We start from the raw sequence: 18,339 nt of genomic DNA, 5'->3' as shown, positions 1-18,339 counted from the left end.
TGATTTAGGACTTGATCCCAGGACCCTGGGATCATGACTTGAGCCAAAGGCAGACACTTAAGCCACTCAGGTGTCCCAACTATCTGACCTTTTATTTTTTTTATTTTTTTTTTAAGATTTTATTTATTTATTTGACAGACCGAGATCACAAGTAGGTAGAGAGGCAGGCAGAGAGAGAGACAGGGAAGCAGACTCCCTACCGAGCAGAGAGCCCCATGCGGGGCTCGATCCCAGCCCCCTGGGATCATGACCTGAGCCGAAGGTAGAGGCCTTAACCCCTGGACCACACAGGCGCCCTGCTATCTGACCGTTTAAAGAAAAAGTTTGCCAACCTCTGCATTGATTATGAAAAGATCTGACTTTGAGCTTTGAGAATATATACTTTTTTTCCTGGCATACAGTTGACATTCAGTAACGATTAATTTATTTTCATAAAAGTGAATAAATCAGCAAGTGCATATGATTTAAGTCAGTATTTAAAAGAGTAAATAATATGATACCATACTTACTATTAAATATGTATTTATATTTATGTTGGCTTTATTCAGTTTTAATTTGCATAAAGGCCTTGGTATTAATAATAATAGCAGCTAATGTTTATTGTGCAATGCCCACCAAGAATTATCTTAGTTTCTCAGGTAAAACATTCAGATTCATGATATACACATAAGCCATTTTTGACATCAGAATAACTTAAGAGGTTATAGGTGAGGAATCACAGCATGATACTGGTCTATATTTTTCGTTTTTTTATGTTGGGTATTCAGTTTTAGATGTCAGTATTATGGTTTCTTTAAAAAAACAATGTTTATAGCACCAATGTCCACAATAGCCAAACTAGGGAAAGAACCCAGATGTCCATCAACAGATGAATGGATAAAGAAGATGTAAGAGAGAGAGAGAGAAACATACGCACACGCGTGCGCGCGCGCACACACACCCACACACACGGGAATACTATGCAGCCATCAAAAGAAATGAAATCTTGCCATTTGCAAAGACATAGGTGGAACTAGAGGGTATTATGCTGAACGAAATAAGTCAATCAGAGAAAGACAATTATCATATGATCTCCCTGGATATGAGGAATTTGAGAGGAAAGGCAGGGGGGTTAAGGCATAGGGAAGGAAAAAATGAAACAAGATGGGATGGGGAGGGAGACAAACCATAAGAGACTCTTAATCTCACAAAACAAACTGAGGGCTGCTGGAGTTGGTGGGTAGAGAGAGCATGGTTGGGTTATGGACATTGGGGAGGGTATGTACTATGGTGAGTGCTATGAAATGTGTAAGCCCGATGATTCGCAGACATGTACCCCTGGGGCAAATAATACATCATATGTTAATAAAAATAATTTTTTTTAAAGATTTTATTTATTTATTTGATAGAGAGAAATCACAAGTAGGCAGAGAGGCAGGCAGAGAGAGAGAGAGGAGGAAGCAGGCTCCCTGCCGAGCAGAGAGCCCGATGCGGGACTCGATCCCGGGACCCCGAGATCATGACCCAAGCCGAAGGCAGTGGTTTAACCCACTGAGGCACCCAGGTGCCCCTAAAAATAATTTTTTAAAAAAGGAGGAGGGGCGCCTGGGTGGCTCAGTGGGTTAAAGCCTCTGCCTTTGGCTCAGGTCATGATCCCAGGATCTGGGGATTGCTTAGCAGGGAGCCTGCTTCCTCCTCTCTCTCTGCCTGCCTCTCTGCCTACTTGTGATCTCTGTCTGTCAAATAAATAAATAAAATCTTAAAAAAAAAAAAGGGAGGGAATGTCTAGGCGGTTCAGTTGGTTAAGCCTTTGGCTCAGGTCATGATCTCAGGGTTTTAGAAACGAGCCCTTCATTGGGCTTTCCACTCAGTGGCAAGTCTGCTTCTGCCTCTCCCTTTTCCTCAGTGATCTCTCAAATAAAGATTTAGATAATTTTCCTTCATTTCCAGTGCCTCAAAACAGTGTATTTAGAGCATTTAGACTATCTGGGTTTTGTAGGGTTTACAGAATTCTGTGAAATCATGTGAGCTTGTGTGTCTAATGGGGGAAGTTTCTTAATAACATTTGCATTGTTTTCCTATGGAGATCCATTTAAACTTTTTATGTCTAAAGGCGTGTAGCAGTTTGTTAAACTGTTTTATTCTAGGAAATGATCCAATTTAGGTAGTATTTGCATACAGGTCTGCAAAGTAATCTCTTAAAAATTTCTTCACAGGGGCAACTGGGTGGCTCAGTGGGTTAAGCCTCTGCCTTTGGCTCTGGTCATGGTCTCAGGGTCCTGGGATCGAGCCCCGCATCGGGCTCTCTGCTCAGTGGGGAGCCTGCTTCCTCCTCCTGCTCTGCCTTCCTCTGCCTACTTGTGACCTCTCTCTGTCAAATAAATAAATAAATCTTAAAAAAAAAAATTTTTTTCACAGGAGTGCCTGGGTGGCTCAGTCAGTTAAGCACCTGCTTTTGGCTCAGGTGATGATCCCAGGGTCCTGGCATCAAGCCCTGTATTGGGCTCTCTGCTTAGCCAGGAGTCAGCCTTACCCTTTCCTTCTATGATCTCTCTCACTTTCTCTTTCTCTCAAATAAATAAATAAAATCCTTTTTAAAAAAGCTTATTCTTATTTGGTGTTATTTTTCCCTAGTCATTTCTTACTTTGCATAATTCTGCTTCCTTTTTTTTATTCTCTTCATTAAACTAGCTTTTAATTTGTATATTTTAAATTTTTTTCAAAAAGCTATTTTCATTACTTGTATTTAATGTTTTTTTATTCTCTACCTCATTGATTTTTGCTTTTAACAAGTTCCTTTCTTATGCTTCTGATTTTTTACTTTGTTCTCTTTTAGCTTTTTCAGCTGAGGATTTAATTTTTAAATTTTTGTTCTGTTATTTCTGTTGATAAAAGTGAATTTTCTTCTGATTGATGCTTTAGATATATTCTACAGATTTTAATGTATAGCATTTTCATTAAAATTACTTTTTAAAGAATTCTATAATTTTATTTTTGTTTTCCTTTCTACCTGAGTTGTTGAATAGGTTTTTGAGATAGAAAGGGTTTTTTGGTTTTTGTTTTTTTCTGGTTAATGATCTATAGTTTGTTTAATTGCATTGTGAAAATTTTGTTCTTATTTTAGTCCTACTTAAAGAATTTGCTAGTTTTTGTGACCTAATTTAATTTTTAATGAATATTCCATGTGTTCTTGAGAAGAAGGTCTATTTTCTTTTATCTACTGTAGAGCTAGATATGTAGATCCATAAGATTTATCTTACTGATGGTGGTGTCAGGTGTCCTGCATCTTTACTTCCTTTTTTTTTTTTTTTTTTTTGTCAACTTGGTCTGTCTTGTACTGAAAGTGACATGCTAATCTCATATTATTATTGTGCTACTATTTGTATCTTACACTTTGTGCTTTTTTTTTTTTTTTTTACACTTTGAGCTGTTTGGTTCATAGATATTTATGCTTAGTCATTCTTCCTTTTGAATTGTTGCTTATAGCACTAAAAGTTTCCTCCTTTCCATGTTTAATGCTTTTTCACCTGAATCTTAGTTGGGTGCCTATATCACCACCTGGTTTTGTTACTATTTCCATTTGCCTGGTGGGCCTTTGTCCATCTTTTTATTTTTAGCCTTCCTCAATCCTTTTTTTTTTTTAAGATTTTATTTATTTATTTGACAGACAGATCACAAGTAGGTAGAGAGGCAGGCTGAGAGAGAGAGAGAGAGAGAGAGGGAAGCAGGCTCCCTGCTGAGCAGAGAGCCTGATGCAGGGCTTGATCCCAGAACCCTGAAATCATGACCTGAGCCAAAGGCAGAGGCTTTAACCCACTGAGCCACCCAGGTGCCCAATTCTTTTGTTTTTATTTATGTTTCTTTTATACGACACATAGTTGGGTCTTGATTTGTGAGCCATATTGAATTTTTTTATTAGCTAAATTAAGTCCCTTCACATGTATCTATAAGTTTATATGGTTTGTTTCAAAGAGGCCACATTGTTTTTAAATAGTAAGCCTATTCTTTTATATCTAGTATGCCTTTTTTCCCCATGTAAGGTGTTTCAGTTCCTTATTTTTCAAATAATTTTTTGTTAATTTGTATTTTTGTTTTATGTTTTGCCTTTATATTTATGCCTTTTATGATACTTCCCACCTTCACTATTTCATACTTAGCTGCTTACTGTAGGGCTTTTAGTCTTTAATAGTGTCCTTTAACTCCTACTTATTGCTTAGACTACATTCCCTTTACCCCCTTCTCATATCTTCCCATTTTTATTTGCATATTGTTTGGTTGGAGATTTCTCAAATAGATTGCTCAGGACATGCTTGTGGGTGTAATATCCTCTGAGCCTTAAAATGTTCAAAAGTGTTTTTAATATTTGGAAGACAGTTTGGCTGGATATAAAAATCCTTTGTTTACATTTTCCTTCTTTATGTCTTCTGAAAATGCTGTTCCTTTGTTACTTAGATATATATATATATGCTGTTTTTGAGAGGACTGATGCCAGTCTTACTCTCTTGCCTTGTAAGAAATTTGATAATTTTTCCTGGAGGCCCTGGGGATTTTTTTTCTGTATGTTTTAGAATTGGTCATTTAATGTCATTTCTCTGATAGCAAGTGCACCCTTTGAATATGTAGATTTAGATCTGTTATTTCTAGAAACTTTTCATGGATTGTATTTTAATAGTAGGTGTATTCCATTATTTCGTTTGTCATTTTACGTTTCTAATATGATTTGTGTCCTTTTCTTCTTTCCCAAATTCAATCAACTATCTACATTCTTCTCTTAAAAAATTTTAGCCCCATGCTAAAACAACAACAAATTTCGCCTTAGTTTTAAAATTTCTCATTCTAGGTGTTTTTTTATATTTCATGTGTTCTCTTGAGAGTATTTATCAGTTTAAATATTTTACATTTTTCTCTTAGATACAGTAGTTCACTTTGGTTTTGGGTGGCAGTTTTTATCAGTGAATTTTCTCAGTTCTCACCTATTTTCTTTTTACATTATTTTTGTATAGATGAAAACTGTTGGAGGCTTTGCATTCTGTGAAATGCAGTTTGGGTGCTTTGATATTCCTAATTCAAAAACACCCTCCTGGGGCGCCTGGGTGGCTTAGTGGGTTAAGCCGCTGCCTTCAGCTCAGGTCATGATCTCAGGGTCCTGGGATCGAGTCCCGCATCGGGCTCTCTACTCGGCAGGGCGCCTGCTTCCCTCTCTCTCTCTCTCTGCCTGCCTCTCCATCTACTTGTGATTTCTCTCTGTCAAATAAATAAATAAAATCTTAAAAAAAAAAAAAAAAAACCCTCTTAAAGCATTGTGCACAAAGTGTGGTTTCTTTACTGTGTCTTTTGGGGAGGCTGATAGAGGAGAATGGGGTTGTGTGTTCCTCAATTTTTTTTTTTTAAGATTTGATTTATTTATTTGGCAGAGAGAGACAGCATAAGCAGGGGGAGCAGTGGACAGAGGTAGAGGGAGAAGTAGACTCCCCACTGAGCAAGAAGCCTGACGGGCTTGATACCAGCACCCTGGGATCATGACCTGAGCTGAAGGCAGATGCTTAACCTACTGAGCCATTCAAGCACCCCAGATTTTCCCTTTTCATGTGAATTGTAGTGTCCTATATTTTTCCTCTTCACTCCACAGTTTCTAAAAGGTGTCTCTCCTTTGAACTGTTTTTCAAAACCCTGAAGTGTTTTCTTTCCTGTCAAACAACTGTTAAGTCCCTTCCCTGTAGACCGTGCTCTTATCTTCCAGTAATGCACTTTATTGGTATTTTCATGCTTAGAATAGACTTTGTCTTTCTGGAAGTGGTTTAGATCAGTATTAGACCTACCTCTTCTCTTTCTCTTCAGCTCAAATTCCCCTGAACTTCCCTTATTCTTTGCAAAGGTTCATGGCAAGAACATGAAAAATAGCTTGTAAAAATTTGATACATGTCTACTTACAGGTAATATGAAGTTTGGACATATGATGCTTTCTTTTTTTTTTTTTTTTTTTTTTTTTAAAGATTTTATTTATTTATTTCACAGACAGAGATCACAAGTAGGCAGAGAGGCAGGCAGAGAGAGAGAGAGAGAGAGAGAGAGGGAAGCAGGCTTCCTGCAGAGCAGAGAGCCCGATGCGGGGCTCGATCCCAGGACCCTGAGATCATGACCCGAGCCGAAGGCAGCAGCGTAAACCACTGAGCCACCCAGGCGCCCCGATGCTTTCTAATTATATTAACACAAGCTTTAGTTTTAGTTGCTTTTGTTTTTGTTTTATGGATGACTTGGGAAATTCATGGTTACACTGCTGCTATTACTTCAGATACCCAGACTTCTGCCCTTAAAACTTTAATTTTTTACAACTCTGGGAATTTGAAATCAAGGAAGAGGGATTGTGAATCTGTACTTTTTTAAATTCTTTTGTCAGCTTAGTGTTGTAAAAACAACACTAAAACAATAAAAATGCTTGTATAGTCTACCATGTTCAACTGGAAACCACTAGTTTTTTCTTTTTAATTGAAAAAAATCCGGGGCGCCTGGGTGGCTCAGTGGGTTAAGCCGCGCTGCCTTCGGCTCAGGTCATGATCTCAGGGTCCTGGGATCAAGTCCCGCATGGGGCTCTCTGCTCAGCAGGGAGCCTGCTTCCCTTCCTCTCTCTCTGCCTGCCTCTCTGCTTACTTGTGATCTTTCTCTGTCAAATGAATAAATAAAATCTTTAAAGAATAATGAAAAAATTTAAAAAAAAGAAAAAAAAAAAAAGAAAAAAAATCCAGCATTGAAAATATTAACATGCTACATTTAAAAATATTGTTATATAAACAAAACAATATAATTATTGTACTGGAAATAAAACAGATAACTCTTTTTGTGTATACTAGTTGTTCTCAAACTTTAGGAAGTATTAAAATTATCTGGAGAGCTTGTTAAAATGCTGACTGCCAAAGCTCATCCCCAGGGTTTCTGATTTGATTAGTCTAAAATGGTACCCAAGAATTTCTATTTCTAACGTGTTCCAGGCACAGTTATAGTTGCTAGGGAAAGAAAACAGTCGGGCCATCTGGGTGGCTTGGTCAGTTAAGTGTCTGTTTTTGGCTCAGGTCGTGTGCCCAGGTCCTGGGATCAAGCCCCGCACCAGGCTCCCTGGTCAGCTGGGAACCTGCTTCTCCCTCTGCCTGCTTGCTCCCCTTGCTTCTGTGTTCTCACTCACTCTCTCATATAGATAAATAAAATCTGTTAAAAAAAAACAAAACTAAACTTAAAAAAAAAAAATAGTCAAGGCCTCTATCCTCTTGAAGCTTATTCTAGATCTTTGAAAATATATTTTCTCTATTCCTGAATATAAATCCCTTAATTATAAAAAATTCTTTCCCTTTTTAAAAATATTACACTAATATATTTTTTAATTTTTTTATTATGTTGTTAGTCACCATACAGTACATCCTTAGTTTTTGATGTACTGTTCCATGATTCATTGTTTGTGTATGACACCCAGTGTTCCATGTAATCTGTGCCCTCAATACCCATCACTGGGCTCCCCCATCCCCCACAAGCCCTCTCCCATCTAAAACCCTGTTTGCTTCCTGGAGTCCAGAGTCTCTCATGGTTCCTTTCCCGCTCTGATTCCCACCCTTCATTTTTTTCTTCCTTCTCCTAATGTCCTCCATGCTATTCCTTATGTTCCACAAATAATTGTCTTTCTCAGCTTTTGCTAAGTAAAAAATTCTTTTCTGATGGCTTTTGAAGACACCTTTGAACTCTCATATTTAAGATGTTTTGCTGACTCTGTTTAACTTATCTGAAAGGCTTCCTTCTGTTTCTTCCTTACCCTTTTCCTAAATTCTCCTCATCCAAATTGCAGCATAGACCCTACCCTGAAATTTATTTTATTTTTTTAAAAGATTTTATTTATTTATTTGACAGACAGAGATCACAAGTAGTCAGAGAGGCAGGCAGAGAGAGAGGGGGAAGCAGGCTCCCCGCTGAGCAGAGAGCCCGATGCGGGGCTCGATCCCAGGACTCCGAGACCACGACCCGAGCCAAAGGCAGAGGCCCAACCCACTGAGCCACCCAGGTGCCCCCTTACCCTGAAATTTAAATTGTATTCCCCTGGGGTGCACTCGTTTAAGCTTCTGACTCTTGATTTTGGCTCAGGTCTGGATCTCAGGGTTGTGAGGTCAAATAGTTCTTTTTTTTTTTTTTTTTTTAAGATTTTTATTTATTTATTTGACAGAAATCACAAGTAGACGGAGAGGCAGGCAGAGAGAGAGAGAGAGAGAGAGAGAGAGAGAGAAGCAGGCTCCCTGCTGAGCAGAGAGCTCGATGCGGGACTTGATCCCAGGACCCTGAGATCATGACCTGAGCCGAAGGCAGCGGCTTATCCCACTGAGCCACCCAGGCGCCCGAGGTCAAATAGTTCTTGGGAAAAAAAAAAAAAAATTCTCCTATCCCAAGCCAGTCTTCCATTTCTCCACACTATTTTCCCTAAACACATAATAGGTAATAAGAAAATAAATGTTTGGTGCAGAATTATTTATAATAGCAAAAAAGAAAAAGATGAGGGACGCCTGGGTGGCTCAGTTGGTTGGGCAGCTGCCTTCGGCTCAGGTCATGATCCCAGGGTCCTGGGATCGAGTCCCGCATCGGGCTCCTTGCTCGGCAGGGAGCATGCTTCTCCCTCTGCCTCTGCCTGCCTCTCTGTCTGCCTGTGCTCAGTCGCTCTCTCTCCCTCTGTCTCTGACAAATAAATAAATAAATAAATCTTTAAAAAAAAAAAAAAGAAAAAGATGAAAGTGTTTAGCTGTATATGCATTAAAATACATTAATACTTTAAAAATGACACAGAGGAAAACATACTGAACAGAAAGCCCATGGGTTTGAGTGTTTCTTTTTTTAATCCCTTCTTCTCAGGTTTCTAAAATGTTTAAGGAATTTTTAATCTCAGTTCCATTACTTACTAGTTGTATAACCTTGGGGAAGTTATTATTTCCCTCTGCCGTGGTTTTATTGTCTATAAAATGGGAATAGTATGACTGCCTACTTCAGGATTGTGGATATTAAATGAATAATGAACTTAGAACAAGGCCTTGCACATAGATGGAGCCCAATAAATTTGAGTTCCTACTATTTTATAACAACATAATGATCAAAGAGATAGCACCAATAAATATCCTGTTTCACACTGCCTAGCATTAGGAATGTTAGATTAGAATTAACTGCAGAAAACCTGTTAGTTTTTAAAAAAGAAACAGAGACTTAATAGAATCCAAGCTTTTATGCAAAAACCTCCCCAATCCCCATTACCTAACATGGTCTTTACTGTTTCTGAATATTTCTTGACATTTGCCTCAAAATTTCATCATAACTTCATTCATTCATTCATTCATTCATTCAGTATTCAACACATATTTGTTAATTGCCTACTGTGGAGTCAGGCCTCAGGTTGAGATCCGATGCGGGACTTGATCCTAGGACCCCGGGATCACGACCTGAGCAGAAGGCAGCTGCTTAACCTCCTGAGGCACCCAGGCGCCCCACCTTACATTGTTTTGAATAGTAATTTATCTTTTAGTGTTCTATAGTAGCACATGTGTGCACATCTATTTATATTTGTTTCTGGATTATCCATCTGTATGTATGTTTTAAAACCAACTCAACACCAAAAGTTTCATTGCAGCCTCTTCTCCCTTTCCTCATTTACACCTTTTTTTTCTCCAGAGGGGAGAAACTTCTCTCTTACTATCCATAGTATTTTTTTGTTTGGTTGTGGTAGGCCCATAACAGTTGCAGAATTGCTAATACAAGCAAACGTACTAGCTAGAGTGCAGTATCCCCGTGCCATTCTTTTTGTCTGTAGCATTTGTTAGCCAGGCTTCCTTAGGTTAGTTTTTTTTTCCCATCCCTCCCTCCCATTGTGGTTGTGTTCATTTGGTACTGTTCATATTCCATTACCTATTCCCCCTACTTCCTGGCTGATTTTATTTATTTGATTTTGGTGTACTTGTATGAACCATTAATGTGGTTTTAAGCTGCAGAGCTGTGGTAGAAAGACTGACACTAAGAAGTGTTGCTCCGCATCGGCCCTTCTTCCTTGTTCCTGATCTCCTATTCTTTTCACTCATATCCAGCCTCACCCTGTAGGTACCCAGTCTCATTTGGATTTTTTTTTTTATCTCTTTTTTTCAAGGCTGATCTTCAGACAAGTTCTCAGCGTTTAAATCTTTCAGCTTCCAATGCTGCAGTGGCTGAACTTAAACCTGATTGTTGTATTGATGATGTCATACACCATGAAGTGAAGGAAATTGGAACACACATGTAAGGATTAATTTTACTAGTTCTCAAAGGCTTTTCCTTATGTATGCCTTTATTTGAAATTTTTGTTTTATGTCCATTTAGTATCAAGCCTATGAACCTACTTAAGAAGGAATTTAATGTTGCAGGATTACATGCTTATCATAGACTTGAAACAAAATGTTTGTTTTTTAGGGGAAAATAACTTAATTTATTTTCCCGTATTTCTGTTTTCATGTTTGCAACTACAGACAATCTTATCCAAAAAATAAAAAGCCATGCAGATTTTTAAAACCCAGGCACCACTCTGACCAAATGTATGTTAATTATTTTTTGAAATGCTAGAAACTGACATTAATAGTGTTTATTTTTAAATTACAGCTTCTCAGTTCTGTACAACTTTTCAGTTCTGTGTTTAACTATGTATATATATTCTATCCTGAGAATTCAGAAATAAAGAACCAAAGTAAGATAAGCTCTGAGAAAAAAAAAAAATATCAAATTCTGTATTCCTGGCATATGAATGTGAATCCTCTATTTTTCTTTGAGAGGCAGATATGAAAATTACAGCCATCTAAATAATTTTAAACTTCCATCTGCCTTACCATTTACACATACAATAAATTTACAAAGTCCTGTTAATTCTTACTAACTGTATGTCATCCCACCTTTTTCATCTCCACTTATGTCACCATTTTGCCTCTCTTCCTTGGCTTAAAGTAGTGTGTAATATTAGCTGTTAATCAGTTCATTGTGGTGACATCTCTTTTGTAGGCACTTCTTAGTATATATTCTGTGGTTGGTATGAGCTTTGCAGTCAAAATTTAAAGAGTTCAAATTTCAGCTCCATCATTTATTAATTACATGTTCTTGGATAAGTCACTTAACTCTTCAGTGACCGACCACTATCCATAGAAAATTCTTTGTATTGGCTTTACAAAGTTCTCTAGAACCTAATCCGTATGAGCTGCTTTAGTTCTTACCTTTTCTCATTCCTCCCTGTTTTATACTAAGTGATATTGGAAGTCTCTTTCCTTTACACTCCTCCAAGACTTGAGATAAATTTTTCCCTTCTTAAGGAATGACTCTGTTCGTTTGTTTAGCTTACTTCCACTTCTTCATATATCAGATTCACCATGACTTCTCGAAGAGCTTTCCTAACCTCCAAGACTAAATTAAATACCCCTTTTAATATATTCTATAGCATCCATAACTTGTCATTTTTTTAGTCTTCTGCTTAAAATTAATTACTTGCGCCTGTCATTTCCATTAGAGTACGAGTTCCATGAAGTCAGCTGTGTCCTCATGATCTAGCAGAGAATAGTGGTCAGTACTTGTTGAAATAGAGTTTATTGAAATTCATTAAATTATTTTATTTTTATTTAAATTTTATATTTATTACAATTATCAAATTTTATTAAGAATTTAAGTTTATTGAAGTTTATTAAATGTGTAAAAACCTCCTTTTAGAGAAGATGAGTCTCTTGTAGAATTAAATAGTAAATAAGAAGTGGAACTCTAAATCTGGCTTCAAAAAATCCATACCCTGCTATACTGCTTTTTACTGTGAGCACTTGAAAACAGTTACTGTATTTTGAACAATACTACATCCCTAGTACCTGGCTTATGTACACTTAACTTAAAAGGAGAAATTAAATTTCCTGTTTTGTCACCACTGAGTGTAACTGCTATTAAAATATTAGTATATGATTTTCTAGTTTTTTATGTGTGTTTATGTAACATATTTGTATAAATAAATAATACTTTTCAAAATTTTGATCATATTACCCATGGTTTTATCTTTTTCAGTGTACTGTGAACATTTTCCCACTTGAGTCAATATTCTGTGAAAACATTCTTTTTGAGATAGTTTTATCTTATGTGCTTGGACCATCATATACTTTAATTTGTTTACTAATTGGACATTAGATTGTTTCTAGTCTTCCGCTGTTGTAAATAATACAGTGCTGAGCATCTTAGTATTTCCTGTGGTAGACTGCTTATAGTGGGTTTACCATAGGAGCATATAAGCATTTTTAAGACTCTTACTTAAGACTTGTTTTCTAAATCTCTTTTAACCACTAGCAGTGTAGAGAGAGTCACTTTCTCTAACCCCTCACAAATCCTGGTAACACCTGTAAAAGAAATTTTTTTAAATCTTAAGAAGTAGAAAAAATATGTCTCATTACTTTATTACTTTGACCTCTTGTGAGGCTGAATGTTTTCACCTTTTTGTTAGCCATTTATGGTACTGTCATCTATCTATATATCCTTCCCTCCTATTTTGAGCAAGATACTAATGTTTTGCTTATGAGATTTCTCTTCATTTCATTAGAAGTATTTTATCCCATTTTGTCTGCTTTTTGTTTTAACATGATTTTGATTTGTTCAGTTTATACACTTATGACTTTTTTCCTTTCCATTGCCCATTTATATTAAAAAGTCTTTACCCATCCTAGAATTTTTTTGAATTTATATTTTTTCTTCTAAATTTTATAAACTTAATTTGTACATTTAACTATTTGATTTTTCAGATTTGTTTTGGAAATATATTTCACTATTGTATATTTAATTTTGCTAATCAAAGCTTTCTTGTTCATTGAATTATATTTTTGTAAATATAAAAAGAGCTAAAACTCTTTTTTCCCTACTCTAGGCTCATTTGGCTACGCTTTTACACCATTGGTTATAATATTTTCCAAATTTGTGAGTAAAATTGAGGTGTATTAGTTTTATTATTAAACAAAATCAAAGATAATTCAGAGATTTCTTTCCATTTCAGCTTGGTGTGTGCAGTGAGCTATACAACTCAGGGTGGAGAAAAAATGTATTTTAGAAAATTCTTCAAATTTCAGGTATTAAATGTGACTGTGTAAATAGTTTACAGATTTTTTTCCCTTGTGAAGTTATTCCTATCTATCTGCAGGGAAAACAGCCTCCAAATAAAGCAAATAGCTTCATATGTCTGCATTTGTCATAGTACTAGAAATCTAAAGTCAGACTAAATTAAGTAAAAGCAGAGAAATTATCATTGTCAGTGTAATATTTCACCTGAAGATTTTTTTAAGTTTATTTTTTTATTTTTTTAGTAATCTATATCCAACCGTGGGCTCAAACTCATGACCCCAAGATCAAGATTTGCACACTATTCTGACTGAGCCAGCCAGGCACCCCTCATTTACAGATTTTTATCCAAAAAAGATTGTCCTGTTTTTTATTTATTTATTTATTTATTTTTTAAAGATTTTATTTATTTATTTGACAGACAGAGATGACAAGTAGGCAGAGAGGCAGGCAGAGAGAGAGGAGGAAGCAGGCTCCCTGCTGAGCAGAGAGCCCGATGTGGGACTCGATCCCAGGACCCTGAGATCATGACCTGAGCCGAAGGCAGCGGCTTAACCCACTGAGCCACCCAGGCACCCCAGTTGTCCTGTTTTTATACCTTGACAAAACTCACAAGAATATACAAGAGGGATAAAAGGAGTACAAAGTCCAGATAAATTAAGTATAAATCATATCAAGTTTCTAAAGAAATATTTAAATGAAAGATAATTGACTTGGGCTGAGTGGACCACGCTTCCTTCCAGGATTCCATGAGTCACCAAACTTATATGTAGAGTTTTGTATTTATACAGAGTTTTCACTCTGTGATTAAAAATAGTTAAAACCACTGGTTTTAGTGGTTTTAGGGATGAGATGACCACATATAACCCTTTAAATTAGATCTAGATATTATGCAATATGTATTTTTCATACCTATCTGTTTTTAAGTGGAAGAAAAAGTATTAACAGAAGGAATTAATTAAATTATTAAATGTACCCAGATTTATTTTGGGGCACCTACCTGCCTCATTATGTGGAGCATGTGACTCTTGATTGTGGGGTCTTGAGTTCAAGCCCCATGTTGGGTGTAGAGATTACTTGAAAAAAACAAAACTTTCAAAAAAAAAACTTCTAAAAGAAAAAATTTTGCTGTATCACTCATTTAAGATTTTGCATGACTTTTAAAAGAAAATAAAAGATTTATGCACTTATTTTAATAAACATTTTTGTGAAATATATAGAGAAAAATACATAAAATACATATATTCAGTATAACAAAAATACTATGGAGTAAACACACATGTAACTCATGTGACTATTACCCAATTAAGAAATGATGGTTGTCTTTTATAAATACATTTGGGTTAGTTTTTTGGGTTTTTTGTTGTTTTTGCAAAAATATTGCATACCTATTAAAAAAGCTTTTTACAATTAAAATTAGAAAATGCCTTTGACAGATATAACCCTGTGATTTAAAATAAATAAACAAAAATAAATGATAATCTCCTCTGATTGATATGCTTTATTTGACTAGGTTCTCAAACCATTGGATGTGAAAACCAAATTTTACAATGCAGAGGTAAGTGTTTAGCACTTAATAGGAATTCAGATTAAAAGTAAGATCTTACTTGACTAAAATTCTGATGTATTACATTTCATTTCATGTTGAAGTAAATTGCTGAGAAGAGTGTGAATTACTTGTGAAAAATGAGCCTCAAGTTTAATCAAAAGAGAATAATTTCATTGTAGATCTTTTAATATGCTGTTTTAAAATTATATAGAATCAGTGTATCTTGAATTTTATTTTTGTTAATTTCATGAGGCTTTCACCCCCTTTCATTAAATCATTGCCCTAAATTTCCACTTAATGAGTATTGTTACTATCTAAAAACCATAGCAATTTGTTAAATATTTACACTGTGATTCTGAAGTAGTCAATCTAACCCTGCAAAAATCATTTAATATTCTTGGAAAATATTGACAAATAGAACTCAGTAAATTAAATTCTTTGTCCTGGGAAATCAGTGTGTCAGCTGCAGTTTGTTCATTAACTTCAGTGAATGGTTAGAAGTACTTTTTGGAATAAACAAGATTGGCAAAAATAAAAATACGGTAACTTAGAGAGTAGAAGATAACCTATCTTCTATTTGAACAAAAGAGATAAAATAGATTTTGCCGTAGGAAGAAGGTTTTATTGTTTGGATTTCTTTCTTAAAATTCTACTTTAAAAAAAAAATAAAATAAAATAAAAGTAAAGTAGAAATTCTACTTTATCTTGGCTTCTAGAGTTCCAGAAAAAAACGATTTCCTAATGGGCCCATTACTCCTGCAAAAGTCATGTCTTTCCTACCACAGTGATAAATATTAAAATACAGTATTTTGAAATGAAAATTATGTTTTTATTACTCTAAAGTTAATGATCAGAAATTTGTAGTCCTATGTCAAATTTGCATGTATTTTTACCATCAGCATCTGAGTTTTTATTCAATATAGTTTGTACTACAGATGGGCATACCAAGAGTGGAATCTTACCTGCAGTAGAGTACTATTAGGACAAAAAAAAAAGTGCATAAAATAATAAAACTTCCTAGTATAGTATATGTCGTGAATCTGAAGTACTGCATGAAGTCTAGGGCTGAGATTTTACAGTAGTCTTCAGAGAAGATGAGAAGGGTAACTGGAGTGGAGTACGGAAATAATAGATGTTGGAAACATTAAAGTGTCAAATCAGTGAAGGCATTCCAAGCAGAATTACAAGTGCACATGGAATATGGAGTACATAAGTAAAGAAAATGCATATTTCATGGGAAGATACAGTCTCCTCAAGGGGATTACTAGCTCCCCCTACTAGTTTAGAGTTAACATTTCTTTTCAGGGCTAGGGGAGTTGCCATACTACATGTGTATGCTGCCTTTTTTGTTTTACTGGAATACTTTTGATTAATTATAGTATAGCTATTCCGCTTATTAAATTTTAAGTGGTCTTAATTTATTGTTTTGCTAGGAAAGAGTGCATCCATAGTATGAAGGAAGATAAGTAACTATTTTGCAAGAGTATATATGTTTGCAGATTAGAAACAAACAGTGCTGTAGGTGGTCTTTTTCCTTATAATTGGCTCCTAAGAAGGCACATATTAAACTATTTTAGGTTTTCTTTGCTGCAAATGTAGTGGTAGATTAAGATACTTGTCAAATAGTTGTATAACATGAATATTTAGAGTGATTTTTGCAGTTTTTAAAATTACTTGTTATTCCTTGAATAATATTATAAACGTGATATACTCCCCAAAAAGGAAGGGTGAAAAAAATCCCACAATTCCACCACACCAAAAAATAATGGGCTTTTCATTAATCCATGTTCTCTTTCAGATTTTACTAACTTATGTTTAGTACTGTTTTTATAATTATAGTAACAGAATGTTGCTTTCTTCAGTTAACATTATATATAAACAAAATTTGTAATCTTTGCCAACAAATGTCAACTAAGAAAATATGTAAAATTCTGAACCTTTGAAAATAGATATTTCTTTAAAAGCCGGCAGTAAACAAATAGTATTTTTAGGGTCTCTAAGATATTCGGTATCACCTATTAGAAAACAAATACTATTCAGCCTATAGGGCCAAGCAGATTCTATTGACCCCAACTAGAAAATTCAGGTAAATTATAGGAGTTCATAAACCACACACATATCGGTAGGTGATGTTTATTACTTTGTGCTGTAGTTCTTACACATTGACTTTTATTAGCCCCACAATTGTCTCAAACATGTTTTTTTACTCTGTTTCTAATAATTCTAGCAATATGTGAATCACTGAAAGGAAAACAAGTTTGTTATGAGAAATTTTGTTGCCGTCTTATAAAATAGGAAAGAAGATTGGTGACATTAGCAACTAGGTTCAAACATTGGGTCACTTGCTGGGAATAGGGCTCCATGCCAGGTAGTAGAGAGAAGTTAAATATAAATTGGGCACCTTCCCAGTCATCAGGGTACTTAGATCTAGTGGAGGAAACAAACATGACAAAAATGCAATGTAAGTACCACCTGATCATAAAGTATACTTAAGATTCTGGGAACATCGGAGATGAAAAAGTATTTTTAGCAATGGGTTGGACAAGAGAGGCAACATTTGAGATGACCCTTGATAAATAAGTAGCCTTAGAAGTATATATGAAAAAAAAGACAAACTATAAAATATATTAACAAGAAAAGAATAAACTCTCAGTTGTCTGATGTGGTCTAGCTCAGCATTTCCTGAAGTATAATGCATGGAACTCTAGTCACTGAAGATGCTTCTTGAAAAAAATGCTTCCATTATTAGATAAATTTAGGAAAGGTGTACAATACAGTGTATATCTACTCTGATTGTAGAAGAGAACTTATAGCCATCCTAAGTAATCCGTGAAGAATTACGGTGTAGGTAAAGAATTTATAGAACTAGAAAGACATGGGTTATACCTTTCTCACCCAAATTTGTCCTTGAATATTTGCTCCTGTTTAAATATTCACCTGTAGTGTTCTTCGTTCATTTAACCATAGTAGTTTCACCTTTTTAGAAAAATGTCATATTCCTTTGTTACTTTCTGTTTACTTTCTTTGTTTTACTAATGCTGTCTTGTTTAGAAAATTAAAAAAAAATGCAAAATGCATTTTATTTTAAAGTTAGTTATTCTTTTTCTTTAACATTTAATTCTGATTTTTCTAATTTTTCTTTTTTATTTTTCCATTAGAGTGACCTCAGTTCTGTGGTAATTTGATTTTTTATTATAAATTTATATGCTTTTCTTACTTACCACTTTTTGACTCTGCCTAATTAATCTTTCTTTATGAAACATAGTGGAAAAACAAAGTTAGTTATGAAATACCACATATGTGATTTTAAAAGCTGTATCTAATTTATACTTTTTATATTATATTGATTATCTTTGGGAAAAAATTAAATTGAAGATTAAATTATCATACTGAAACAAGTATGCTCTCATTTTTAATGTTTTTCGTTTGGGTTTTTCTTAAAAGAGGCATGTGAACCTTGTTAAAAATAGCCTTGGATTTTTCAACATCTTCTTAAATAAGATTCTTTACTTTTAATTCTTTGAGGTAAACTCTCTAGTTGAAATTTACCTTTACAGTGGTTTTAGTTTTATGTCTGGGTCAGGTAAAGTTGGCCCTTTGACATTAGTAAACAGAAGAACCTCAAATGTTCCCAAGTTGGCTAAAGTCATATTTTCAAATTTCTGTTTAATATAAACAGCACTTGCTTATGATATATGACTGTATACATA

At 35.0% G+C, this 18,339-nt stretch overlaps 1 protein-coding gene across 6 annotated transcripts in view; it reads left to right on the top strand.

The window, feature by feature from the left end:
* The window catches only part of TRAPPC13 (trafficking protein particle complex 13), a 43,718-nt gene that overhangs the window by 16,124 nt on the left and 9,255 nt on the right, over positions 1-18,339 (top strand). For 4 of the 6 annotated variants that reach the window (XM_032336114.1, XM_032336113.1, XM_032336118.1 and 1 more), the window contains exons 5-8: positions 10,133-10,260; positions 13,019-13,091; positions 14,594-14,638; positions 17,788-17,805. In XM_032336114.1, the coding sequence (XP_032192005.1) occupies positions 10,133-10,260; positions 13,019-13,091; positions 14,594-14,638; positions 17,788-17,805 (264 nt within the window). The remainder of the gene's footprint in view (positions 1-10,132; positions 10,261-13,018; positions 13,092-14,593; positions 14,639-17,787; positions 17,806-18,339) is intronic. The other 2 variants (XM_032336116.1, XM_032336115.1) reach the window with 1 other exon arrangement.

The sequence above is a fragment of the Mustela erminea genome, chromosome 3 (genome assembly GCF_009829155.1).
Source record: "Mustela erminea isolate mMusErm1 chromosome 3, mMusErm1.Pri, whole genome shotgun sequence".
NCBI classification, from domain to species: Eukaryota; Metazoa; Chordata; class Mammalia; order Carnivora; family Mustelidae; genus Mustela; species Mustela erminea.
The sequence above is the reverse complement of the archived record's forward strand: the minus strand, read 5'-3'. Positions and strand labels throughout refer to the sequence as shown.